This window comes from Myotis daubentonii, chromosome 3, assembly GCF_963259705.1.
Source record: "Myotis daubentonii chromosome 3, mMyoDau2.1, whole genome shotgun sequence".
Lineage (NCBI taxonomy): Eukaryota > Metazoa > Chordata > Mammalia > Chiroptera > Vespertilionidae > Myotis > Myotis daubentonii.
This window is the reverse complement of record NC_081842.1, coordinates 55,511,463-55,535,960: the sequence shown is the minus strand read 5'-3', so window position 1 is coordinate 55,535,960 and position 24,498 is coordinate 55,511,463. Positions and strand designations below refer to the sequence as shown.

The 24,498-nt window shown below is 45.4% G+C and overlaps 1 protein-coding gene and 1 non-coding gene across 2 annotated transcripts in view; both read right to left on the bottom strand.

The window, feature by feature from the left end:
* Nucleotides 1-6,955, bottom strand: part of OSBPL11 (oxysterol binding protein like 11) — an 89,469-nt gene extending 82,514 nt beyond the window's left edge. Inside the window, exon 1 of the mRNA XM_059687586.1 lies at nt 6,006-6,955. Coding sequence (XP_059543569.1) covers nt 6,006-6,232 — 227 coding nt within the window. The 5' untranslated portion in view covers nt 6,233-6,955. The remainder of the gene's footprint in view (nt 1-6,005) is intronic.
* A 17,172-nt stretch (nt 6,956-24,127) lies between these two features.
* On the bottom strand, nt 24,128-24,234 carry LOC132232068 (U6 spliceosomal RNA). Its single transcript, XR_009452231.1, has one exon. It is a non-coding gene; the product is annotated as a U6 spliceosomal RNA (small nuclear RNA).
* Between the last annotated feature and the right edge of the window lie 264 nt (nt 24,235-24,498).

Below are 24,498 nucleotides of genomic sequence, written 5' to 3'. Positions count from 1 at the left end.
TCACTTCCACACTTAGGTTACAAAACACTGTGACTTCCATCTGGCTAGTGCTTTCTTGCCTTGTTCTCACTTCCTCGCTCCCTCTGAGGAATCAGGCTGCCAAGTAGTAAACTGCTCTGAGGTGGCCCATGTGGTCAGGAACCAAAGGAGGCCACCAACAGTCAGCCACGAGGAACTACGGTCTTTGTCCAAAAGGCAAAAATAACTGAATTGTGCCAAGACCCACAAGAGTGAGCCAGGAAGTGGCTCCTTCCTAGTTGAGCCTCAAGATGACTGCAGCCTTGTGAAAGACCCAAAGCCAGAGAACCTGGCTAAGCTGCACTGACATTCCTGACCCACAGACACTGAGATAAAAAAAATGGTGCCCGAGCGGGTTTGGCTCAGTGAATAGTCGACCTGCAGACTGAAAGGTCCCAGGTTCAATTCCGGTCAAGGGCACATGCCTGGGTTGCTGGCTGCAGGAGGCAGCCAATCAATGATTCTCTCCCGTCATTGATGTTTCTATCTCTCTCTCCCTCTCCTTTCCTCTCTGAAATTAATAAAAATATATATTTTTTTAAATGGTGCTTTTTCAATACACTAAATTTGGGAATACATGATTGCGGGAAGCCACCCATTGTCTTCACTAGCAGAGAGGTGCAGACAAGGAGCCGGAATGCTGGTGACCCTTGAGCCCTGGCAAAGGTCAGGGCTATGCACAAACTGTTTAGTCCAATGGTAGTTGAAGCAACTTCCCCACCAGATAGTCATGTAAATCCTTACTGATAAGACAGTCTGCCTGTTACAGGAACTTGCCTGCCTACGGGCTATAAGTGAATCCCAAACTGAATAAAAGGATGGCCAGGCCTGAGCCAAAGCGGAGTGCTTCCTCTTGGGATGGGCTCCCGCCTGGCCCCCACAATTTCCAAATTATTATTTCTTGTCTCGTCTCTTTCATTTGCGTGCGGCCCCTTCTCCAGAACCCGAACCCTGAACCACGCAGGACATGGGGGTCGTCACACATCGTAGCACAGTAATAGATAACACACTACCTAACAGGATTTAAAATAAGTTCCAGATAGATTAAAAATTAAATGTAAAATGACCAAATCATTTTAAAACTATATGAAAACAAGTATTTATAAAATAACTTTCTATACTAGAAGTGAAAGGAAAAAGAGTAAGAGTTCTGACTTATAAGTTTTCTCTGTGCCTGAAAATATGTAATAAATCAAAATACAAAGACTAGAAAAATCTTTGCAGCAAGTTTAGCAAAGAACTTAACCATACAAAATTAAAATATATTCTATGCAGTTACATAGTTATTATATAAAGGTTTAATATAAATTTTTCTGGAACTATAATGAAGAAATCAATAAACAGTGTTTCCAGGGAAGGAAACTCAGTGGCTAAGACAAGTATGTAAGGTAAACACTTAACTCTTTTACCTATTCAGGAAAAAAAAAAAATCCAACAAAATATTTTTAAGGAGCCTTAACCTGTTTGGCTCAATGGATAGAGCATCGGCCTGAGGACTGAAGGGTCCCAGGTTCGATTCCGGTCAAGGGCATGTACCTTGGTTGCGGGCACATACCCAGTGGGGAGTGTGCAGTAGGCAGCTGATCGATGTTTCTCTCTCATCGATGTTTCTAACTCTCTATCTCTCTCCCTTCCTCTCTGTAAAAAATCAATAAAATATATTTTAAAAAATATTTTTAAGGAAATACTGATACTAAAATATTAATATGTAAATTTGAAAAATAACATCGGGTATATTAACAAGAAAAATAACAAAAATAAAAAAACGGCAGATATTTCACAAAAGAAAAAATAAGATTAATCATAAAGAAAAATTAACTCGCCGAAACCGGTTTGGCTCAGTGGATAGAGCGTCAGCCTGCGGACTGAAAGGTCCCGGGTTCGATTCCGGTCAAGGGCATGTACCTGGGTTGCAGGCATATCCCCAGTAGGAGATGTGCAGGAGGCAGCTGATCGATGTTTCTCTCTCATCGATGTTTCTAACTCTCTATCTCTCTCCCTTCCTCTCTGTAAAAAATCAATAAAATATATTAAAAAAAAAAAAGAAAGAAAAATTAACTCAAGCCCTGCCAATATGGCTCAGTGGATTGAGCGCCCTCTCATGCTCCAAAAGGTTGCTGGTTTGATTCCCAGTCAGGGCACATGCCGTGGTTTTGTACTTGAGCCCCCAGAGGGGGTGTGCAGGAGGCAGCCAATCTATGTTTCTATCTCTCTCTCCCTCTTCCTTTCTCTCTTAAAAAAATCAATAAGAAGATATCTATTTTAAAAAGAAAGAAAAATTAACTCAAAATGGATCAGAGATCTAAATGTAAGTGCTAAAATATGTAATTCTTAAATTAAAACGATTGCATAAGTCTTTGTGATCTTGAACTTGGCAATGATTTCTGAGATATGATACCAAGTATAAGCAAAAAAAGAAAAAATGGATTAGGCTTCATAAAAATTAAAAGCTTTTGAGCTATAGACAATAACATCAAGAAAGTGGCAAGGGCGGAGTGGGAGAAATCAATGAGGGAAAAAGGGGACATATGTAATACCTTCAACAATAAAGATTTAATAATAAATAAATAAAGTAAAAAAATAATAAAGTGATTACTGATTAAAAAAAAAAAAAAAAGAACCTGGAGAGCATTATGCTAAGTGAAATAAGCCAGTCAGAGAAAGATAAATATCACATGATCTCACTCATTTGTGGAATATAACGAACATAAACTGATGAACAAAATTAGATCCAGATACAGAAGCATCAAACAGACCGTCCAACCTCAGAGATCCACCAAAGGGCTTGTATGCATGCATATAAGCATAACCCATGAACACAGACAGTAGGGGGTGAGGGCATGTGCTGGGGGGTGGGAATGGCCAATGGGGGAAAAAGGAGACATATGTAATATTTTAAACAATAATTTAAATCTTTTTTAAAAAAGTGAAAAGAGCCCTAGCTCAGTGGATAGAGCGTTGGCCAACACACTGAAGGGTCCTGGGTTCGATTGCTATTTTCTTTGAAACTGTTCACCATTTGTGTCATACAGTTCTCTACCTTCTTAAACAGAGTGTGCTTTCCTGGGTGACTTAAGGTCATTGTGACCATGATTATTGTACTAGGGAGTAATATAGCTGAGCCTGCATGTTAATTTTTCAAATCTTCCTTGTCCTACACTGTCAAGTGCCATTTCCTCTGTTACATTTCCCATGATAACCTTTTCCATTTGTGATTCCAATGGATTCTAGTTTGAAAATTATATAACTATTAAATAATACCCTAAGTAAGGGATAACAGGGTTCTGAATGAAAGTACAGCATGGCTTTATGAGAATTCTCTGCAGTGCTTCTAAGAAACTTGTTTAACTTTTCCATTCAATTGAGACTGGATTTCAAAAAAAGATTTGAGGGTGTCAAAAAATTGACCTCCGACTGACTACATGGAATATTACCTTACCTTGCTTTCTTTTTTCCCCCCTTAAATCCTCACCAGAGGCTATGTTGTTGTTTTTTTATTGATTTTTAGAAAGAGAGAGATGAGAGTGGAAAAAGAAGGAGGGACTGAGAGAGGGAGAGGGAAGGAGGGAGGGAGAGAGAGACGGAGGGAGGGAAGGAGAGAGGGAGGGAAGAAGGGAGGAAGGGAGAAAAATAGCGATGTGATGATCAGTTGCCTCCCTTGCATGCCCCAACTGGGGATCGAACCCGAAACCTAGGTATGTGCCCTGATGGAAACTGAACCTGCAACCATTTGGTGTACAGGACAATGCTCCAATCAACTGAGCCACATCAGCCATGGTTCTTTCTTTCTTAAGTCAAATAAAATATCCCTGCCAAGTAATTAATTTTATATGGTTAGTTTTAAGCCACATACAAAAATGCATCATGCTGATTCCAAAAGTGGGCCTAGACACCTCACAGTAACTATATATATTTTTCTGTCATACAGTCAATAAAAGTTATAATCTACACTTTTTTTCTGTATGCTAATATAGTCATATATGTCCACATATATGGATACTAGAGGCCCAGTGCATGGATTTGTGCACCGGTGGGGTCCCTTGGCCTGGCCTGCGGACATGCCCAGAGAGGCCCCGGATTGCGAGAGGGTGCAGGCCAGGCCGAGGGACCCCGGGGGACCCCACCGTGTACAATCAGGGCCTGGGAGAATCAGGGCCTGGGAGGGCTCCAAGGCATGTCTGGCCCCGCCAGACCCCTGCAGCAAGCTAACCTACCAGTCGGAGCCTCTACCCCTGGTGGTCAGTGCGCGTCATAGCTACCAGTCGAACAGTCACTTATGCTTTTATGTATATAGACTAGGGGCCCGGTGCACGAAATTCGTGCACTGGGTGTGTCGGGGGGGGGGTGTCCCTCAGCCCAGTCTGCCCCCTCTCACATACTGGGAGCCCTCAGGCGTTGACCCCCATCACCCTCCAATCACAGGATTGGCCCCTTGCCCAGGCCTGACGCCTCTGGCCTAGGCGTCCGGCCCAGGCAGCGGAGACCTGCAGTGGCAGCGGGGGGCGCCGCGATCGCACGGGCTCTGCCCCTGCCCCTGCAGGATGCCTCTGGCTGAGGCGTCCGGCCCGGGCAGCGGGGACCCACAGCTGCAGCGGCCCCGCGATCGTGGGCTCCGCTTTAGGCCCAGGCAAGGGACCCCTAGTTCCTGGGACTGCCAGCTTCGACCGTGTCCAGCTCCCATGGCTGGCTCCACCCCTACTTCCTGCTATCACTGGCCAGGGCGGAAAAGGCACCTGATTCTCCGATCATGGCTGGGGGGCAGGGCAAAGGCGGCCCCAGGGCCACCTTTGCCCTGCCCCCCAGCTCTTAGCTCCCCACTGGGTTTCTGATCACTGTCAGTGGCAGGGGGCTTCTTCCTGCTTTCCCTTTCGCCTCCCTGCATTGTGCCTACATATGCAAATTAATCGCCATCTTGTTGGCAGTTAACTGCCAATCTTAGTTGGCAGTTAATTTGCATATAGCCCTGATTAGCCAATGAAAAGGGTATCGTCGTACGCCAATTACCATTTTTCTCTTTTATTAGATAGGATTATTCATGATAAATGTATATCCTTCACAAAATCTTGGCTTTAATCTAAAGTTTCACACAAATTTCACAACTACAAGCATCGCAAGGGCTAAAAAGGACTAGAGACAGGCAAAATTTCCTTTTCCTAAAGAATTCATCCCTTTAGTTCCATTAACATGGGATATCCTAATTTTATCCATTCTTAAGATTCTGGAAGGGTATTTTCCTCTATACTTTACATATCAAAAAACAAACAACAACAACAACAACAACAAACTGTTGCTTGTCCAGGACTCTCTTCCTGCTCCTTAAGTTTTCCATTTGTATTAAGGAAAATTAACAAATGTAGAATTTCTCACCAAGACAGAGCGCTAGTAAGTGGCCTGGTCAACTCAAACTGAAACTCTAGTATAACTGGTTTAGAGTATCAGAGGCACCAGCATATGTCCCTCTGCCTTTGTATTCAAACCATTTATGTACCTCTCCCCTTTTAAGTCACAAACACCCGGGGGGCAAGAATCCTTCTGATTCATTAATGTCATCCAGTCACTCGCCAAATACCTTCTGAGCACCTAGTGTTTGCCAGCTTCTGGGGAGAGCTGAGTTCAGCAGACCCTGCCCCGACAGTCAAGCAGAGGAGGCAGGCTTGTAAACACATTGCAACACGATAAAAAAAAAAAAAGAGAGAGAAGCGGGTACGGAATTAAATCAGAGGAAAGAGTTACTCTAGGGCTGCAGAGGAAGTTCAAGGATACATGTAGAATCTCCAATGGGCCTCCAGACATACCTGTTGAGCGGACAAATGAATGGATTAAATCTCGGTAAGGAAAGACGTGATCCCAGGTCCAAACGCAATCAGTTGCTTCGGGAAGTCGGTGGAAAAGCTCTACCTTTCAACAGCGGCAGGAACGCAGGTCCAGCACCCTCACCGCACCCCCACCTCCACCCCAGATCACCTGGGAGAAAGGGCCATCCATACCTGTACTGCCAGCTTTTTGCATTGCCGCCGCGGCCGCCGCCGCCGCTGCTGCCGCTGCTGCTGCTGCTGATTCCACCCCCACCGCTGCTGCTGCTGCTGTTCTTGTTCGGGGTCACCGCCGGGGCCGGGGCCGGGGCCGGGGCCGGGCCCTCCAGCTTTCCCTCACTCTCTGAGACGTTCATGGTTGACACGGGGTCAACCCCCTGCATCTTAACTCCAAAGTCCATTTGCCCTTCTTGGGCGCGGAGAACGACCGTGCCCTTGTGTGGGTGATGGTTCCGAAGATCGGACCTCAGGGGATCCCCCGAGCTAAATCAGACGGTGGCCGGAGGGGCACCCATCAGAGGGTCCCGGGGAGGAAGACAAGCGTTCCACTGGAGGGGAACTTTCCAGCGGGCGAGGGGAACGCGGACAGGAGCCTTTCAACATGGATCTCCTTCCCGGCAGCGCCGCGAGGAACAGTCACCCCGCCAGAGGGCTTGGTGGCATACTCGGAGCAGAGGCAACGCGGGCAAGTCGGGGGCCGGTGCCAAGAGGGCCGGGCAAAGGCCAGAGGACCACGGACCGGGACCGGCGGCCTGACCTCGGGGCGGACGGACGCACCGCCGCGCGCCCTCTTCTCCGGCACGTCCTCCGGGGGAGGGCCCGGTCCGGCCGCCTAGGCGGTTCCCGCCGCAGCCCTCGAGCCCGAGTGGGTGCCGCCCGCGCAGTCCAGGAGGAGGAGGGTCGGGGAAGGAGACCGCCGGGGGCGGGACGCCGGCTCCCAGGGCCACCTCTCCTTCCGCCAGAGGCGAGCCGTTCGGGGTGCCTTCCTCCAACCGGCCCGGTGCTGGGCCCTCGACCGTGTTCGAGAGGCGAGAGAGTCCCACGCCCTCGCTCCAGCCCTCAAAGTGAACACCGCCGCCCCACCCACAGCCCCACGGGGGTCATCCACCCGCGGGCTTGCTCCCCGCCTTCCCTTCCGGAATGGTGTGAGCTCACTTCCCCCAGAGCTGAAGCCACTGGCGCCATCTTGGAGCCGGGCAGGGGCCCGGAAGGGGGCGGGGCCTCCGGGGGTAGCGGGTCCGGAGTGGCTGAGGGGGAACCGCGAGAGGGAGGAACCGCGAAGGGCGAGAGGAGGGGCGGGGCAGAGGGAGGGCCTTATGGCGTGTGGCTTCCGGCGATCCTGACCCGGTCTATCCTTCGGTTCCAGGGCCCATGGCAGGCATTTTAGGAAGAAAGCTTAGGGAAATCATGTCATGTCTATCAGAAATTACTAAAAAAACACACACACACCCAACCCTCATTTTAGTAATTCTGCAACAAATGCATGACACTGAAATAAGGCAAATAAGTGTTATAAGTGAAAAAGGAACTGTTGTGAGAATATTAAAGTTCTCAGAATGAAAGCTAGGTACACCTCCTGACCCCAAGCATATCGTTCACCCTCTTTAGAGACTGGTTTTTGCTTCTGTAAAGTAACAGTGGTTGATTAGGTGATTTCTAAAGTCCCTTCTAATTGTACATTCTCCTTTCTAACAACTTGTGAGTCGAATGTATACCCTATGCAAAACAGTATGGTAGATCCAAAGAAGTATTACTCAAAGTGAAAAAACAAAGCAGCAAAATAAATACAAGTATGCCGATAATTAAGGCTATTGAGAAAATAAAAGGGGATCGTATAGCCCTAGCCGGTTTGGCTCAGTGGACAGAGAATCGGCCTGCAGACTAAAGGGTCTTGGGTTCGATTCCAGTCAAGGGCACATGCCCAGGTTGTGGGCTTGATCCCTAGTAGGGGGCATGCTGATCAATGATTCTCTCTCATCATTGATTTTTCTCTCCCTCCCCCTCTCCCTTCCTCTCTGAAATCAATAAAAAAATCTTTAAAAAATAACAAATAAAGGGATCATATAAGAAAATAAATGGGATGAGATGGAGAACCTACTTTACAAGAGTAGTGGAGAAAAGTCATCCATGAGGAGACAACATGAAAAGTTAGAGATGAAGAAAGATGAGGAAGCTAAGGAAAAGGCAACCTTTACTTATTCTGAGAAATGAGACATCTGGGAGCCTGGAGTATGGTGAGCAAGAGAGAGAGTGGTGTGAAATGAGAGGGAAGTGATAGGCAGAGAAATTTATATTTTATTGTAACTGTAATAGAAAATCACTGAAAGTTTTATCAGAGGAGAGTTGTGATCCAATCTACATATTTTAAAAATATCTCTCTAGTCTTTTCAACAAATGGTGCGGAGACAACTGGATATCCACATGCAAAAGAATAAAACTGGACCATTTACCATACAGAAAAATTAACTCAAAATGGATCAAAGACATAAATGTAAGAGCCAAAACTAAGAAAAACTGTTGTGAGAAAAGTATAATTCTCACAATGAAAAACAGAGGAGTAAATCCCCATAATCTGGGGTTAGGCAAAGCCTTCTTAAACACATCTTACCTAATAATAGACAAACATAGTAATTGACCATACCTTCACTACGCCTCCCATTGGCTAATCAGCAAGATATGCAAATTAACCTCCAACCAAGATGGCGGCTGGCAGCCACAGAGCTGCAGCGAGCAGGAGGCTTGCTTGCTCCAGTGATGGAGGAAGCCAAGGTTCCCCCGCCTGCCATGGCCTGCTCTAAGCTACACTCAAAGCAACAAAGTTTCAATTATAGAAGGTAAATAAACCCCAAATACCTGCTTTCAGCCAGCCGTGGCCACGGAGCTGGAACCTTGGGTTGCCCCTGGCGATGGAGGAAGCCAAGCCCTGGCCGGCTCTGAGCTCCACTCCAGGTTACAAAGTTTCAATTATAGAAGGTAAGTAAATCCCAGAAAAAAAAGAATAAAAGGAGAGGCTGGGAGCTTCCGTCGCTGGGGAGTCTTGGTCAGCCTGAAAACGGCCCTCAGCCCCTCACCCAGACTGGCCAGGCACCCAGTGGGGACCCCCACCCTAAAGGGGGTGTGGCCAGCCTGAAAACAGCCCTCAGTCCCTCACCCAGGCTGGCCAAACTTCCATGGGGTGAGGGTCCCCACTGGGGGGGGACTTGACCAGCCTGCAAACAGCTATCAACCCCTCACGCAGGCTGGCCAGGCACCCCATTGGGGACCCCCACCCTGAAGGGGTGTGACCACCTGCAAACAGCCATCAGCCCCTCACCCAGGCTGGTCAGGCACCCCAGTGGCACCCCAGTGGGGACCCCCACCCTGAAGGGCAAACCAGCCGGCCACCACCCATGTACCAGGCCTCTATCCTGTATAATAAAAGGGTAATATGCAAACTGACCCTAACAGCAGAAAGACTGGGAATGACTGGTCACTATGACACACACTGACCACCAGGGGGCAGACGCTCAATTCAGGAGATGCCCTCTGGTGATCAGTTGCTCCCACATGGGGGAGCTCTGCTCAGCCACAAGCCAGGCTGATGGCTGCCAATACAGCGGTGGTGGTGGGAGCCTCTCCCGCCTCCTCAGCAGCTCTAAGGATGTCCGACTGCAGCTTAGGCCTGCTCCCTGCTGGCAAGTGGACATACCCTGAGGGCTCCTAGGCTTCCAGAGGGATGTCTGATTGCCAGCTTAGGCCCAATCCCCCGGGGAGCTGGCCTAAGCCAGCAGGTGGTCATCCCTGAGGCGTCCCAGACTGCAAGAGGGCACAGGCCAGGCTGAGGGACCACCCCCCCCTGCCGAGTGCACAAATTTTCGTGCACAGGGCCTCTAGTCAAAGTATAAGTGACAAAAGAAAAAATAGATAGGTTGGACTTCATGAAAATTAAAAATTGTGCTCCAAACAATACCATCAAGAAAGTGAAAAAACAACACAACAGAGAGAAAGAAAAATATTTGCAAACATATATCTGATAAGGGACTTATAGCAAGAATATGTGAAGAGCTCTAATGGCCCATTAATGAAAAGATAAGTAAGCCTATCAACCAATATCACCCCAATAAATTCAATTTTTAAAAAAAGATAAGTAAGCCAATTTAAACATGGGGACAGGAGCTACACAGACATTTCTCCAAAGAAGATACACAAGGGAAGCAGACGCAGTGGTGGCCAGAGGAAGCAGAGAGCAGGGCCACGCCCATGACAGTGCTGACTGTGGGGCCACAGTGACCACCTGGAGGGGCACCGGCAGAAGTTTGTGGAGAACATCTGGCAGCTCAGCAGCCGCAGCAGCCCAGCAACCAGGCTGAGCTCAACCAAAACCTGAATTTACTGTGACTGCCTTACAGGACATTGATAGTGCAGACAGTAACTTCATGATACTACTGAACCTTTAGAAGTTTTTGAATATATCGATTAAGGTCCAAATCTGCAACTCTATACCAAAGAGTGCCTGGAGAAGGCTCTGGTATGATGAACAAGTTAAAGGCAAGATTACATGAGGAAGGGTTGTGGTCCTTCATGTTCTGCCCGGTCCTGCTATTCTTCTCTGCAGGCACAGGCTGAAGGCAGACAAGGCTCGCCAGAAGCTTCTGGCTGACCAGGCCGAGGCCCGCAGGTCTAAGACCCAGGAGGCCCACAAGCACCCTGAAGAGCGGCTCCAGGCCAAGGAGGAGGAGATCATCAGGACTCTGTCCAAGGAGGAAGAGACCAAGAAACAAAGCTCCCCCTCTCGTCCCTGTACACAGTGGCCTCGGCAATTACATGGTTCAGTCATTCAATAAAGTAGCCTTCATCTTTTAAAAAAATAAAAAGGAAATATGTAGAAAGTGCATAGCGTAGTACCTAGCATCTAGTCAGTGCTAAGCAAATGCTATTTTCATTTTCTTTTAAGATTTTTTTTTTTTTTTTTTTTCACAGAGAGAGGAATGGAAAGGGAGAGGGAGAGAGAAACATCCAATGTGAGAGTGGAACATCAGTAGGCTGCAGGAAATTAAACCGGCAACCTTTGGGTGCACTGGATGACACCCAACCCACTGAGCGACACAGGCCAGGGCTCATTTTCACTTTCTACGCCTAACAGACAGAGAATGGGAGGGTGATTTATTTTCCAGAAGCACAAGAGACCTGCTTTCTCTATGAGCCTGCAGCTATGGCAGCTGCAATGAGGAGGACAGGCCACAGAGAAGCTGGGGGCAGGGTGGAGGGGAGCAGTACAGAGACACAGTGAGAATAAACCTGTGGACCCACAATTTATATGTTTTTTAAAAATGAAAGAAGGAAAAAGGAAGAAAGGAATTTTTAGAAGGAAATAGGTTCACATTCACAACATTCACAATAGATTTTACTTCTGTGGTGAAACAGAGTTTCAATTAGCCAGGAGCCCCTCCTCCCGACTCTAGCTTAGGCAGGAATCCTTAGGTGATCCAGCAACAGGGAGCAAGCATTTCACCGGAAACACTCCTCTGCCAAGCTCAAAGCTCGTTGTGGGAGCAAAACAAATAGACAGACTCAGAGCTTTTGTTGGGGAAGAGAGAATGGACTAGCTGCTGTGTTCAGCTTTGGATAAAATAATTTTTTTCTCCCATTCTTTTCTTCTCCCAGTATCTCTCTTCTGAATCCCTACTGAACCTGACTGTGGACGAAAGAGGCCACATGCTAACTTGACAAGCTCAGGGAAGGCCTGCATGGCAGTCTTGTGAACTCAAAGACCTAAAGCAGGGGTCTGGCACGCGAAACCCTCTCTTATAATCTTCCATTTATAATTTTTTTCTTTCTTTGTTTGTTTTTTTAATTTTTTTTTAATTTTTTATTATTTTTTTTAAAAATTTTTTCTTAATATCGACTTTTTTATTTTTCAGATAAATTCAGTGTAGGTGCATCTTAGATAAATAAATAATTTTACATAACAAGTTATCTTAAAGATCATAGACATGGATTGACGAGAGAGGGGAAGAGCAATTTCTATGCCTCTGCCTTAACTCTCTCTGCCTTCCTAGATCTGACCAGTGTTTTGGTTTCATCCACATACATTTGTGAATCTTTGTTCTCAGTGATGAATTTTGTTAAGTCTCATAATAGGAGTAGCCTGACGGATGAAAGTAGTAGCTCGTGCATATCTCTGAAGGTCACGAAATATAAACCTGATGTAAAATCTCTGTCATCAGTGATGCAGCAGCAGAAGTCCCACTGATAATATCAAACGGAGTCATAAAGTTTTCTGTCGGACTATCAGTGTACATGTATACATTAAAAAATAAATGTATTTTTCGTCATCATATACTGTGTTTTTGTTGCTCGAGTGAATTTTACTATTTCTTCAAGGTTCTTCACATACGTACACCTTAAGTATCAAGTATCAAGTAGGTGTAACATGTTCTCAAAAAATTAGGGTTGGCACGCAGAAGAATTTTGAGTCAGAGATTTTGCTGGTTTTGGCACGCACTCACAAAAAGGTTGCCCACCCCTGACCTAAAGTAACCACAAAGGATGGTCTGAAATTTAACTAACAGCAGTTATGATAGGTAGTCACCTCCTCAGCTGGTATCTTCCCTGACAAGGTCAACCTTTACCTTCCCTGAGCCTATCTGTTGTTTTGCATCTACAATAACATATCCTTGAAATGTCAGGGTAATGTGTAACTTCCCTTTTTTTCCAGACTCCTCAGGCCACAACCAAATGCCCTGGGCACCAGGACAGGAGACCATAAATTCCTTCATTGTCATTGTTATCATGTTAATTGCTGACTGTTAACTATCCTGCACCCACCTAAGTATGTGTCTATCATTTTACTTTTTATCCAATCCCAGAAGTCCCCCCACCTTTGCTTTCTCCCGCCTCTCTAACCTATCACCAATGGATTTCATGTAACCCACCTATGCCTCCCCCTATGTATAAAAATAGATGAAAAACCGCCATTCTCCAGAGCATTATCCCAATACGTTGAGATTCTACTTCCCGGCAACTGTGGACAGTTTGGCTCAAATAAACTCACAAAAATTCTTTACAGGTTTGAAGTATCCATAAAGTTTATAGTGTTAACAGTGTCCATAAAGTTTATAGGCTGGGATACCATTAGAAAATAAGTGAACTCTTATAAGGAAACCATCCAGATTAAATTCACCTTGTTTTTCAAGTTTTAGCATCATTTTCCTCCCTAACACCCCCCTGCTTCCGTGTGGCTTGGAATCCCTCTCCTGAGAATAACTCCCCTGGGTGGTGGCTGGGCAGAGGCCTCAAATGTGCCCATAAAGCCACTGGCAGGGAAGGAGTTGCACCTTTGGGGCCTTAAGCATTGAAAGATGATGTTTCTCATATATGTTCAAAATAATAATAATAATCTATACATATAAAAGCCCAATATGCAGAGTGTCCTCACGGGAGTTTGACCGACAACCGGGAGTTCGATCGCTTGCTATGACATGCGCTGACATCCAGGGGGTGGTGCGGAACGAAGGAAGGCCCCGGCCGGCAGCTGGCAGCTGGGGAAGGGAGGTCCCGGCCAGCAGCCAGCAGCCAGCAGACTCTAGGGACCCTACCCATGCACAAACTTCATGCACTGGGCCTCCAGTAATAATGACAACCTGTGAAACAAATGAAAAATGCCCAACAAAGTTTGGATTTCCCCCATAAAAAACTGTTTTGAAATGTCATGTTTCAAACTTTAGACACTTGGGAGAGGCAGGGCTTTCCCGGTGTGCTATTGGGTAACAGCACTGGATCGGGAGAAATGCCTTCTGCCTGGTGGTGGTGGTCTGGGGTGGGGGCGGAGTTCCTAACCCCCTGGCTGCTCTACCCTGGAACGAATGGATTTAGTTCAGTCTCTTCTCCATCTGTGAGAGCATACTTGGAATGGTGAAGTGCTAGAAAACTGTGCCACAGGAAGGGACTCAGGGGTACCAGCTATTGAGGACAGGCTCATGGCAACAGGGAATTTGGGGTGGTTTGGCTACATTGATGGGGAGGTGCCTATTTTATGGCTTTGCCTTGGGCCCTCTTTTTAGTTTTCCCCCCAGGATACTGGATAACTGCTTTGTGTTCTATGTTTAAGATCTCTGTGTAAAAAAACAAAAAACAAAACAACGAAAAAAAGATCTCTGTGGGACTATATTTGCATTAACATGAAGTCTTTAACGTCAATCTTTCATCTCTCTCATATAGGAACTCCTCCCTCCTCACCCTTACCCAAGGCTGTGAGCGACTTAGACGGCAGATTCCGAGGTCCTGAGCAATTAACGCAGCCTGGTGCAGAGCAGGCCTCTGTAAATGCTTGTGGAATGAAGGAATGATGGGAACCTTTCAGATTACAAAACGCCTTATCCCTTCCTGTTCTGGCATCTCCTCACAGCACTCAGGCCAAGACTCTGCATCATGGGCCTCAGCTACACGGTATGTTCTGGGCTTGCTCTTGGCACCCTTTTGTCCTCAGTGCCAGCAGCCTCAGTGTCAGTGGGGATGATGGCATTTGTGATGTTACTCACACCAGCCAGAGGACGAGATCCTCTCATCTTTCCATACATTAGCCACCAGGTCTCCACCAGGGGAATTGTTATTAATTTTCTAAATACTGAGCTCATAGAGTACAATGTCTAAATGAAAACAAGCCTCTTTTGTCCTATGGAAGCTGGAAGATGGCTAAGTCTGTTAGAGCAGGGAACAAAGAGGCAAGGTCAAGTGATTAATGATGGGGGAAGTAACTTTCTATTGTAAGTTTATTGGCAAAGAACTAGAGGTTTGGTAACGTGCATAGTCAGAAAGAGAACGGTAAGATCTTGCAGTCGAATGGACTTAAGTCAGATTTATCCAAAGGTTCCCCATATGGGGCCCAAAGATGAACTATCAAGAGTGTTATGCTCGGCCAGTATGCTCAGTGGTTAGTGTCAACTCCTGAACCAGGAGGTCATGGTTCTATTTCTGGTCAGGGCACATGCCCAGGTTGTAGGCTCAATCCCCAGTAGGGGGCCTGCAGGAGGCAGCCAATCGATAATTCTCTCTCATCATTGATGTTTATATATCTCTCTCCCGTTCCCTTCCTCTCTGAAATCAATAAAAATATATATTTTTTAAAAAGAGTGGTATGGTTTCTCTTTTTCTATGGGAGTTTAGGATGAAGAAAGATCCCCACTTCTTGAACTGAAATGAGATCTGGCTAGAGGAAAAGAGAGAAAGTGGTCTCAGATTTTCAAAACTCACAAATGTTATTTCTTATTTTTTCTCCAAAAACCTTTACTGTAGTCATTAACTGAAGATACCTATTGCACATGGATTATATGCCAGGCGCTCTGCTAGTTGCAAAGGATACTACAATAAACAAGGTACAGTCTCTGCCCTCAAAGCCCACACAGAGAGCTGGGAAACCAGTTATTAAACAAGAAATTTAAAATAAATGTGAGAAGTGTCAAGATATATGTAAGTATGGAGCTGGAGGAGAAATGGGTGGGTGAGTGAGTGGGCGGTTGTTTACCTAATGTAGCAATCAGAGAAGGCCTTCTTGAGAAAACTGATATTTAACCTGATAACTGCAAAGATGAGTTGAAGGCAGAGTATGGCAATGATCTAGGTCAAGGGAAAAACATATCCAACAATGAGAGAAGAGGTATAAGAGGAAATCAAAGAAGCTGGGGTGACCAGCGCTTGAAAGGATATAACAGAAGATGAGTCTAGGGATGTTGTCAAGGATCAGATGGCAGGCCAAGAAATTTGGAGTTTTTTCTAAGCACAAGTAGAGCCATTGAATGAGTCTAACCAAAATAATTAACTGCTGATGAGATGAAGGTTGTTTAATATAGAATGACATTATTTCTAGCCCTAGCTTCTTCCTGGACCTAAGCACAGCCTTGCCCTAAATCAGGTTGTTAGGGAAATATTTCCCACACACGTTGCTGGATTTCAAGGAGAAAGACCTCCACTGCCAGGTCTTGCAAGCCATCAGATGGGCACAGAAACTTCCAGCAAGATTCTGTAAGAGAGTGAAGTAATGGATCTTCATCCTATCTGTTTACATTTCTCAATGTCCTGACTCATTTGACCATAAAGACATGTCAATTCTCTTCTAATTGTTCTTTTCTTCTCCTCCTACCATCTCTACAGCTTTCAAAGTGGTATTGGGGGCACCATACGGCCTTGTGAAAAGTTGCTTAATACAATGGACGTGGCATTGAGAGACATTCTTCTGACTTTTGAGGCAATTTGCTTTCATCATAAGCTCTTCTTTTTATGGCAATTATAGTTGTTCATAGCTCTTTTGCCTGTGATAAAACCTATATTTCTCTTTTGAACCATTCCAAATGTTTTAGAATTTGACTGATCATATCTTTTTTATTTTAATTTTATTTTATTGATTTTTTTACAAAGAAGAAGGGAGAGGGGAAGGAGAGGGATAGAGAGTTAGAAACATTGATGAGAGAGAAACATCGATCAGCTGCCTTCTGAACACTCCCCACTGGGTATGTGCCTGCAACCAAGGTACATGCCCTTGACCAGAATTGAACCTGGGACCCTTGAGTCCGCAGGCCGACACTCTATCCACTGAGCCAAACCGGTTAGGGCTACTGATCATATCTTTAAAGCAGTTTCTCATGTGTTCTAGGAGAGAATGGATGAAGACATTTCGCGTAGACCACAGCCCAATGGCATCAATTCATCTCAAAAAAAGCATAACAGAGACAGTTTTCCTCATTCAGCCGCACAAGGTGTGATTCTACCTTCTTTCAATTCTGGAGAGTCTGAGGCAAGATTTCCTCATTGTTCTTGGCAATTTAAGTTATTCTTTGCAAATGCAGTACTGTTGGGAAACCAAGCTACTAATTACTTGGAGCATTTGGTCAGGCTGCCAGAGGCCAAGGTCAGCTAGTCCTCTGACCTTCTACCTCCAGTCTTCCCTAAGCTCAAGCTTTCCATTTTGCTGTGATCCTTTCTCATGGCAGTATGCTCTTAGTTTCCTGTTCAACTTTTAATCAAAATCCAAAGTCTTTGTTACAGACTTTGCTAGTTGAACAAAAGGCAAAGAAAATATCAGGTTTCTATTGTATCTATCTTGCTATTGAGGAGGAATTCTGTGATGACCCTTGCAGGTAACAATTCTGTGTACCAGACTTGTGGCCTTTTTAGTTGACAGGAGTCACAGATGCAAATGCTGAAGAGAGTCAGGTGAATGAATGCAGAAGGCCAGGTGGGAAGTGGAGGGTGCCTGTCCCACCTAAAGAGAGGACCACCGCTCCACTCCAACAGACTGTTGCCAGGAGGGCCCAGTGAAGCCACATCTTCTAATTTGCTAAGAGAAGCCAGAAATATGGGCTTTAATGTGATAGACCCTCAAGTTTTACATGTTTCTCCCAAAGAAGTTTAAAATGTAGGAGCCAAAACAAAGCATGTTTCATGACCAGATTCAACCCAAGTTCATCCCACATCTGCATGTCAGAGCTCCAGCTATTTCAAGACAGATCATGTCCCCATAAATATTTGTTCTTTTAGGTAAAAATCTTCAATTCTCAGTAAAATGCTCAATTCCTTTTAAGACATGATTTCAAGTGTCGTTATTGTCCTGCATGCCGCCAGCTCTGCCCAAAGTAGAAAGGAGCAAACTTGTACAAGTGTCTAGACTTGTAGAAAGTGGATCAGGTCAATTACCTCCCTTACTCTTGACAGTATGCCTCTATAAATACAGCCTTTAGTCATCTTAGCACGTCTCTGCCTGTGTGCATTAACCTCATCTTAAATCCTTCACATGTTTGCTATGAAAAGCCCATCTCCCCACCTAGTGCCTGGTACGTGGCTTTTCTCCTGTTAACTTATATCTTGCCAAATTTTCCTCATTGCTCCAGCCTGATGAGCTCTCTTTGGTTTCTGATCCTGACATCCTCTCCATTCACGGCCTCCGCTGGCTTCATATCGGCTGCAGAATCATCAGATGGTCTCCTGTCCTCATCCAAGTCATGGACAACATTTTCACCAGGACAGAGCCTAAGTAGAGTCTTTCCCCTGGATTCACATGATCCCATCAATCAGAACTCTTTGGTGAGGTGCATTGTCTCCATCCTCACCCAGCTTGTGTTTCTCCACCTGATTAGAAAGAATGTAGTAAGAGATCTGGCTGAAATCCTGTGGTTACAGCATTTCCCTACCCTATGATCTAGCAGCCTTAATTTTTAATAATCACCCAACAAGTTAGTGGCTGAGCTAAAGCAGTGTGATAGCTGCTGTCCTAAATCTCCCAATCTACTTGGAGACATGAGACACATACAACCGAAACAGTCCAGAGGATGGGCTCTTCTCTCCTCCATCAGCAGAGAGGAAAGGGATATGAGAAAAGAGGGCTGTAGAGTAACCTGTCCATGATCCAAAGGTCAGAACAGAGCTGCAGGCAGAATTAAAACCTCTGGCTGAATCTGAACATGCCAGGTCCTTTCCCATGTTTCTTTCCGACAACTTGGGAAAAAATGATATTTTCTTTTCAGTGTGGGCTGCTGATCATTTGAAACAGTTCTCCTGCGGAAACAGTCCCTGTGGAATCTCCTTCCTAGAAATGCTGTTAGAGCTGGCAGGTCTGGCAGGAGATCTGGGCCAGATAACTATTCAGTCGCTACAGCCGTGTTCCTTTAGCAACGAGGGCCAAGAAAGAGGCATTTGTTTCAAGCATTCATGGCAAGGGAGATTTTCCATAGCCAAGTGCTGCTCGCTTGCTAGTCAAGGAGGGTCAGGCTATATTCCCCGCACTGTGCTTATGTCAAAAGTGGACCCAGCACTATAGTCTAAAGACACTTCATAGGAATACTCTGTTATCTCAAGTAAAAGAATGTTTTTGTGTGACTAGTAAGGGAACTATGCGGACAGTTCTGGTCCAGTCCAGTGCTGAAAAGCGTCTAGACCTGTCTCGAGCCCCATCCTCCTATGCTGTCACCACTCTAATGCCACAGCGCACCTCCTGTCCTCAACTTTGTTTCTAAAATATGAACAAAGAAAGTTTAGCTTAGCTTAGGTGGGAGACACAGGGTATCTCCTGACTATGAAAGTACGGGAGACCTGAGACCAGTCTACAAGGAGGATACAGGGAGTTGCTGGCCCCTGCAGGGCCTGAGGCAGAGGATGAATGCGTTTGTCAGAGAGGGGGTTGGTACAGAACCTAAGGAAGGCGTCGCCCGCAGCAAACCTGAGCCCAGACTTTGGAAGGTCTTCGGTTGTTTCAAGGATTAGGCCACTTGTAAGAGAACTGCCACCGAGGGGAAAGTGGAAGGCACCGCGTCTTAACCTCCTGTGTTTTCAGCCTCAGGTATCCAGGTGGCCTTTCCTCCTGGATGCCACCTGGACCTTCAGCGTCAGGCTCCGCATTGCTCAGAAAGCCTCTTCCACTCAGCCTGACTTTTCCTCTTTGCCCCTGGTTTCCTTGTTAGGTCCGGGCCTTCACAGGAAAATACATCACATGTCCATCAGGTTCACCTTTCCTTCCCAAGCGTACATGCGTGAGAGCTGTCTTAGTCCTTTCGGGCTGCTGTAACAAAAGCACCGGAGACTGGTGGCTTAAACAACAAACGTTTCTTTTTTTTATTTTTTATTATTATTATTTTTTTTTTCTTGGTGCCTTGACCGGAATCGAACCTGGGACCCTTCAGTCTGCAGGCCGACGCTCTATCCACTGAGCCAAACCAGTCAGGGCCAAACATTTCTTTCTCATAGTTCTGGGGGCTGGAAATCCTAGAACAAGACTCTGGCAGATTGTCTGATGAGGGCCCACTTCCCGGTTCATAGATGGCCTTCTTCTTGCTGTGTTCTCGTGTACATGGTGGAAGGCTCAAGAAACACTCTGAGCCCTAACCGGTTTGGCAGAGCGTCGGCCTGCAGACTGAAAGGTCCCAGGTTCGATTCTGGTCAAGGGCATGTACCTGGGTTGTGGGCACATCCCCAGTGGGAGGTGTGCAGGAGGCAGCTGATCGATGTTTCTCTCTCATTGATGTTTCTAACTCTTTATCCCTCTCCCTTCCTCTCTGTAAAAAATCAATAAAATATATATTTTTAAAAAAGAAACACTCTGAGGTCCCTTGTATAAGAGCACTAATCCCATTCGTGAGGGTTCCATCCTCACGACCTAAGCACCTCCCAAAGACCCAACCTTCAAATACCATCATGCTGAGGGTTAGGATTTCAGCATTTGAATTTTGTTGGGAAATAAAACATTCAGTCCAGAATAAGAGCTCTGAGAGTTCTTCCTCACCTCAGACTGGACCCTGAGTATATTCTTTGTGGTCCTGGTCTCAGTCACATTTTGGCTGATATTAATTGGGTCTTAAATAATCTTAAAGAGTTATCGTATTGACCAGTCGACATGGCTCAGTGGTTGAGCGTTGATCTATGAACCAGGAGGTCAGGGCACATGCATGGGTTGCGGGCTTGATCCCCAGAAGGGGATATGCAAGAGGCAGCCAATCAACGATTCTCTCATCACTGATGTTTCTATCTCTCCCTCTCCCTTCCTCTCTGAAATCAATAAAAAGATTTTTTAAAAAGAATTATCATTCCATCATATACATTCTTTAACTCCCAGAAAAATCTATTTAGCCATGCCAAGAAGATGGGCATCTAGCTTTTCTTTTTTTTTTTTTAATTAAATCTTTATTGTTCAGATTATTACATTTGTTCCTCTTTTTATTTCCCCCCATAACTCCCCTCCTCCCAGTTCCCGCCCCACCCTCCGCCCTCACTCCCCACCCACTGTCCTCATCCATAGGTGCACGATTTTTGTCCAGTCTCTTCCCACATCTCCCACACCCCTTTCCCCCCCAAGAATAGTCAGTCCATTCCCTTTCTATGTCCCTGATTCTATTATAATCAACAGTTCATTCTGTTCATCAGATTATTTATTCACTTGATTCTTAGATTCACTTGTTGATAGATGCATATTTGTTGTTCATAATTTGTATCTTTACCTTTTTCTTCCTCTTCCTCTTCTTAAAGGATACCTTTCAGCATTTCATATAATCCTGGTTTGGTGGTGATGAACTCCTTTAGCTTTTCCTTATCTGTGAAGCTCTTTATCTGACCTTCAATTCTGAATGATAGCTTTGCTGGATAAAGTAATCTTGGTTGTAGGTTCTTGGTATTCATCACTTTGAATATTTCTTGCCACTCCCTTCTGGCCTGCAAAGTTTCTGTTGAGAAATCAGCTGACAGTCGTATGGGTATTCCCTTGTAGGTAACTGAGTTTCTTTCTCTTGCTGTTTTTAAGATTCTCTCTTTATCTTTTGCTCTTGGCATTTTAATTATGATGTGTCTTGGTGTGGTCCTCTTTGGATTCCTTTTGTTTGGGGTTCTCCATGCTTCTTGGACCTGTAAGTCCATTTCTTTCACCAGGTGGGGGAAGTTTTCTGTCATTATTTCTTCAAATAGGTTTTCAATATCTTGGTCTCTCTCATCTTCTGGCACCCCTATAATTCTGATGTTGGTACGCTTGAAGCTGTCCCAGAGGCTCCTTACACTATCCTCGCATTTTTGGATTCTTTTTTCATTTTGCTTTTCCAGTTGGATGTTTTTTGCTTCCTCGCATTTCAAATCATTGACTTGATTCTTGCGCTCCTCTGGTCTGCTGTCGGGCGTCTGTATAATATTCGTTATTTCAGTCTGTGTATGCTTAATTTCTAGTTGGTTCCCCAATATAAGATCGAGGGTCTTATTAGTTTTCGTGTAGATCTCATTAAGTTTATCGGCAGCTTCTAAACAGTTCTTGAGAGACCTTAAAAGTGTGGTTCTGAACTCTATATCTTCCATTGACAATTTTGTCCTGTTTCTTTGTCTCCGCATTTTGTTATGCTTCCTTGGTGCACCCCCTAGTGGTCTTTGTTCGCAGTCTTATAGTTAAATCTTGATTGTTGTAGCTAATTCCAGGGAGGGTTTGACCTCCAGGCCAAGTGGCTATGAGGATCAGCTGTGTCAGCAGTGAGAGAACTTCTGTCCTCTAGGGAGGTGCTAATCTAGCCTTTGCCTGAGGCTATCCGGCAAATGCCTCTGTGCAGGGCTTGGGCGGGGCGGGTCGCACAGGATCAACAGGGTGGGCGGGAGAGAGCAGTTATGGCGGCTCTCAGTCCTGTCCCCAGGGGCTCTGCCTCTCTGAGTCCCAGCACCCGCTGCAAAGCTCGGAGAGAAAGCTGCACTCGCTCTGACCGAAGCCAGACAGTCCCGCTTCTCCCGTTTGAGTCTGGGTCCCTAGAGACTCGCCCGGATCTGGTGCTCAGAGTCTGCGACTCCCTCCCGATTGAAAACAACAACCGCGCCCTCCGCCGCCAGCCCGCTCCGCACACTCCGCACCTCAGAATTTGACTTCAGCACTGCGCCTCCTCTGAGTGTCCGTGTGTGTTTCTCTTTCCTCCTAGTTGTAGGACTTCCACTCAGCCAGCGTTCCTGTGGTTCTGGGTGATGTCCCTTCCGTTTTTTGGTTTCACTTTTGAAGTAGTTGTTCAAAGCAGCAAACTCCGGCGTTAACCTATGCCGCCATCTTGGTTCTCCTCCGGGCATCTAGCTTTTCTAAAGTACAGGACAGGGAATATAGTCAATAATATTGTAATAACTATGTATAGTGTCATGTGGGTAATACAATTATCAGGGGGAACACAATGTAAAGTATGCGATTGTCTAACCACTACGTGGTACACCTGAAACCAATGCCAACTGTAACTGAAAAAAATGAAATAAATGCTCTTGACTGAGAGAGAAAAAAAGGTGGTCCCTTTGGCCAGTGTGGTTCAGTTGGTTGGGTGTCATCCCATGCCCCAAAGGGTTGCCAGTTCGATTCCTGGTCAAGGCACATGCCCAGGTTGCAGGTTTGATCCCTGGTAGGGGGTGTGCAGGAGGCAGCCAATCGATGTTGGGCTTTCACATTGATGTTTCTCTCTCCTTTTCTCTTTCCCTCTCTATAAAAATCAATAAAAAGTATTTTTAAAAACGTGATCATCTGGTTTTTAAAGACCATCTTAAGAAGTAATATTTTTCATAAGCAATCTATTGAACACCTATACAAGCATGTTCATAGTTTATCCTAAGAAAATTAGAAATTACCTAAATATCCATTAGTAAGATAATGTGTTGTTCCTTATAGCTTCTGTACTACTTAAAAAGAATTTTTTAATCCTCACCTGGGGATATATATATATATATATATATATATATATATATATATATATATATATCAGAAAGACAAGCATCACCCAGATAAAATACTCATCAGGTTGCTAAAAGTATCTGAACTCCCATACCAAATGTATGGGAACCAAATTTCATTCTTCTTTCCAGACTGGTTGTTTTCCTGTCTACCTTGTGGAAGTGCAGTAGTGTGGCTCTTTCATAAAGCTGCATAGTGGAGACGACATGGTGTGATTGAATGACCCTGGACTAAAGTCAGACCATTCTGGCTCCATTTGATAATTATGTGACTTGGACAAACTACAAATCATTCCTAAGAATCAGTTCTCTAATCTTATTAATACTTACATGCTGGAGTTATAGGGAACAAAAGTGAAATAACATCTAATGTTAGTTACCGTCTCACATTCTTTCAGGTAAAGAAGCTTGACCTAAATATTTCTAGGCAGAATTCACCCAATCTCTGCCATTGATGACATACTGGAAAGTTGATTACAGCTATATTTACAGAGGATTTTCGTCAGCTTGCAGGTTTCCCTCTTGAACTCATGTGCCAGATAAAAACTTCCTCCTTACTACCTTTCAGCTGAATCTTTCGTTGGTAGCTTTTTAACCTCTATGGCAGCTAATTCCTACACATGGCATCCATGGAGTCCTCTTCACACACACTTTTTTAAAAATCCTACTTAATTATATGTCTTTCTTGATTTTTAGGGAGAGAGAGAAAGAGACACATCAGTGTGAGAGAGAAACATCTATAGGTTGTCCCCTGACCTGAGATTGAACCTGCAATCTAGGTACGTGCCCTAACGGGGAATCGAACCTGTAACCGTTGGGTGTATGGGCCTCTGTTTTTCCCCTTGATTTAATTCTAGAGACAAATCACTAGGTAACGATGGCTCTTTCCCAAACGGTAAAGAAAATTTTTAAAAAGGAAAGGAAAAGGGAACTTCCCCATGGGGTCATATCCAGTAGTTTACAGTAATGTGAAGGCTTTGCATTCTTTTCTAAAGTTCCCACCATGTTTCAAGCAGTTTGATTTCGTTCTGTACAAACAGTCCCCACTTCTGAAACAGGCTACGGATTCCAAAGTGTATTTACAAAGCCGTTAATATGCGACGCATAATTAACTAATTAACATGGAACGCTTCACAAATCTGCGCGTCATCCTTGCGCAGGGGCCAGGCAGATCTTCTCTGTATCGGACCAGTTTTAGTAGATGTGCTGCCGAAACGAGCACCAACGCCTGTTATTTAAAACAATGCCGGTGCCCATGAAAATGAGGTTACCTTGGGTCGTCAGGTGCTCAGGGCGGTCCACGAAGTCTATCTAATCCTGAATGTTGCCAGCCGGGCACACTGGATGCACTGTTCATTTACTCCCAGGAACTCTGCACAGCCTTGATTTTGTAAGAGAGGGAGAAACGGCGCTCTGTGTTCCAACTTCGGGTGCCAGGGACACAGCTCTCCCCTCCTCCCTACTTGGCTGGGCCAGCATCGAGGGG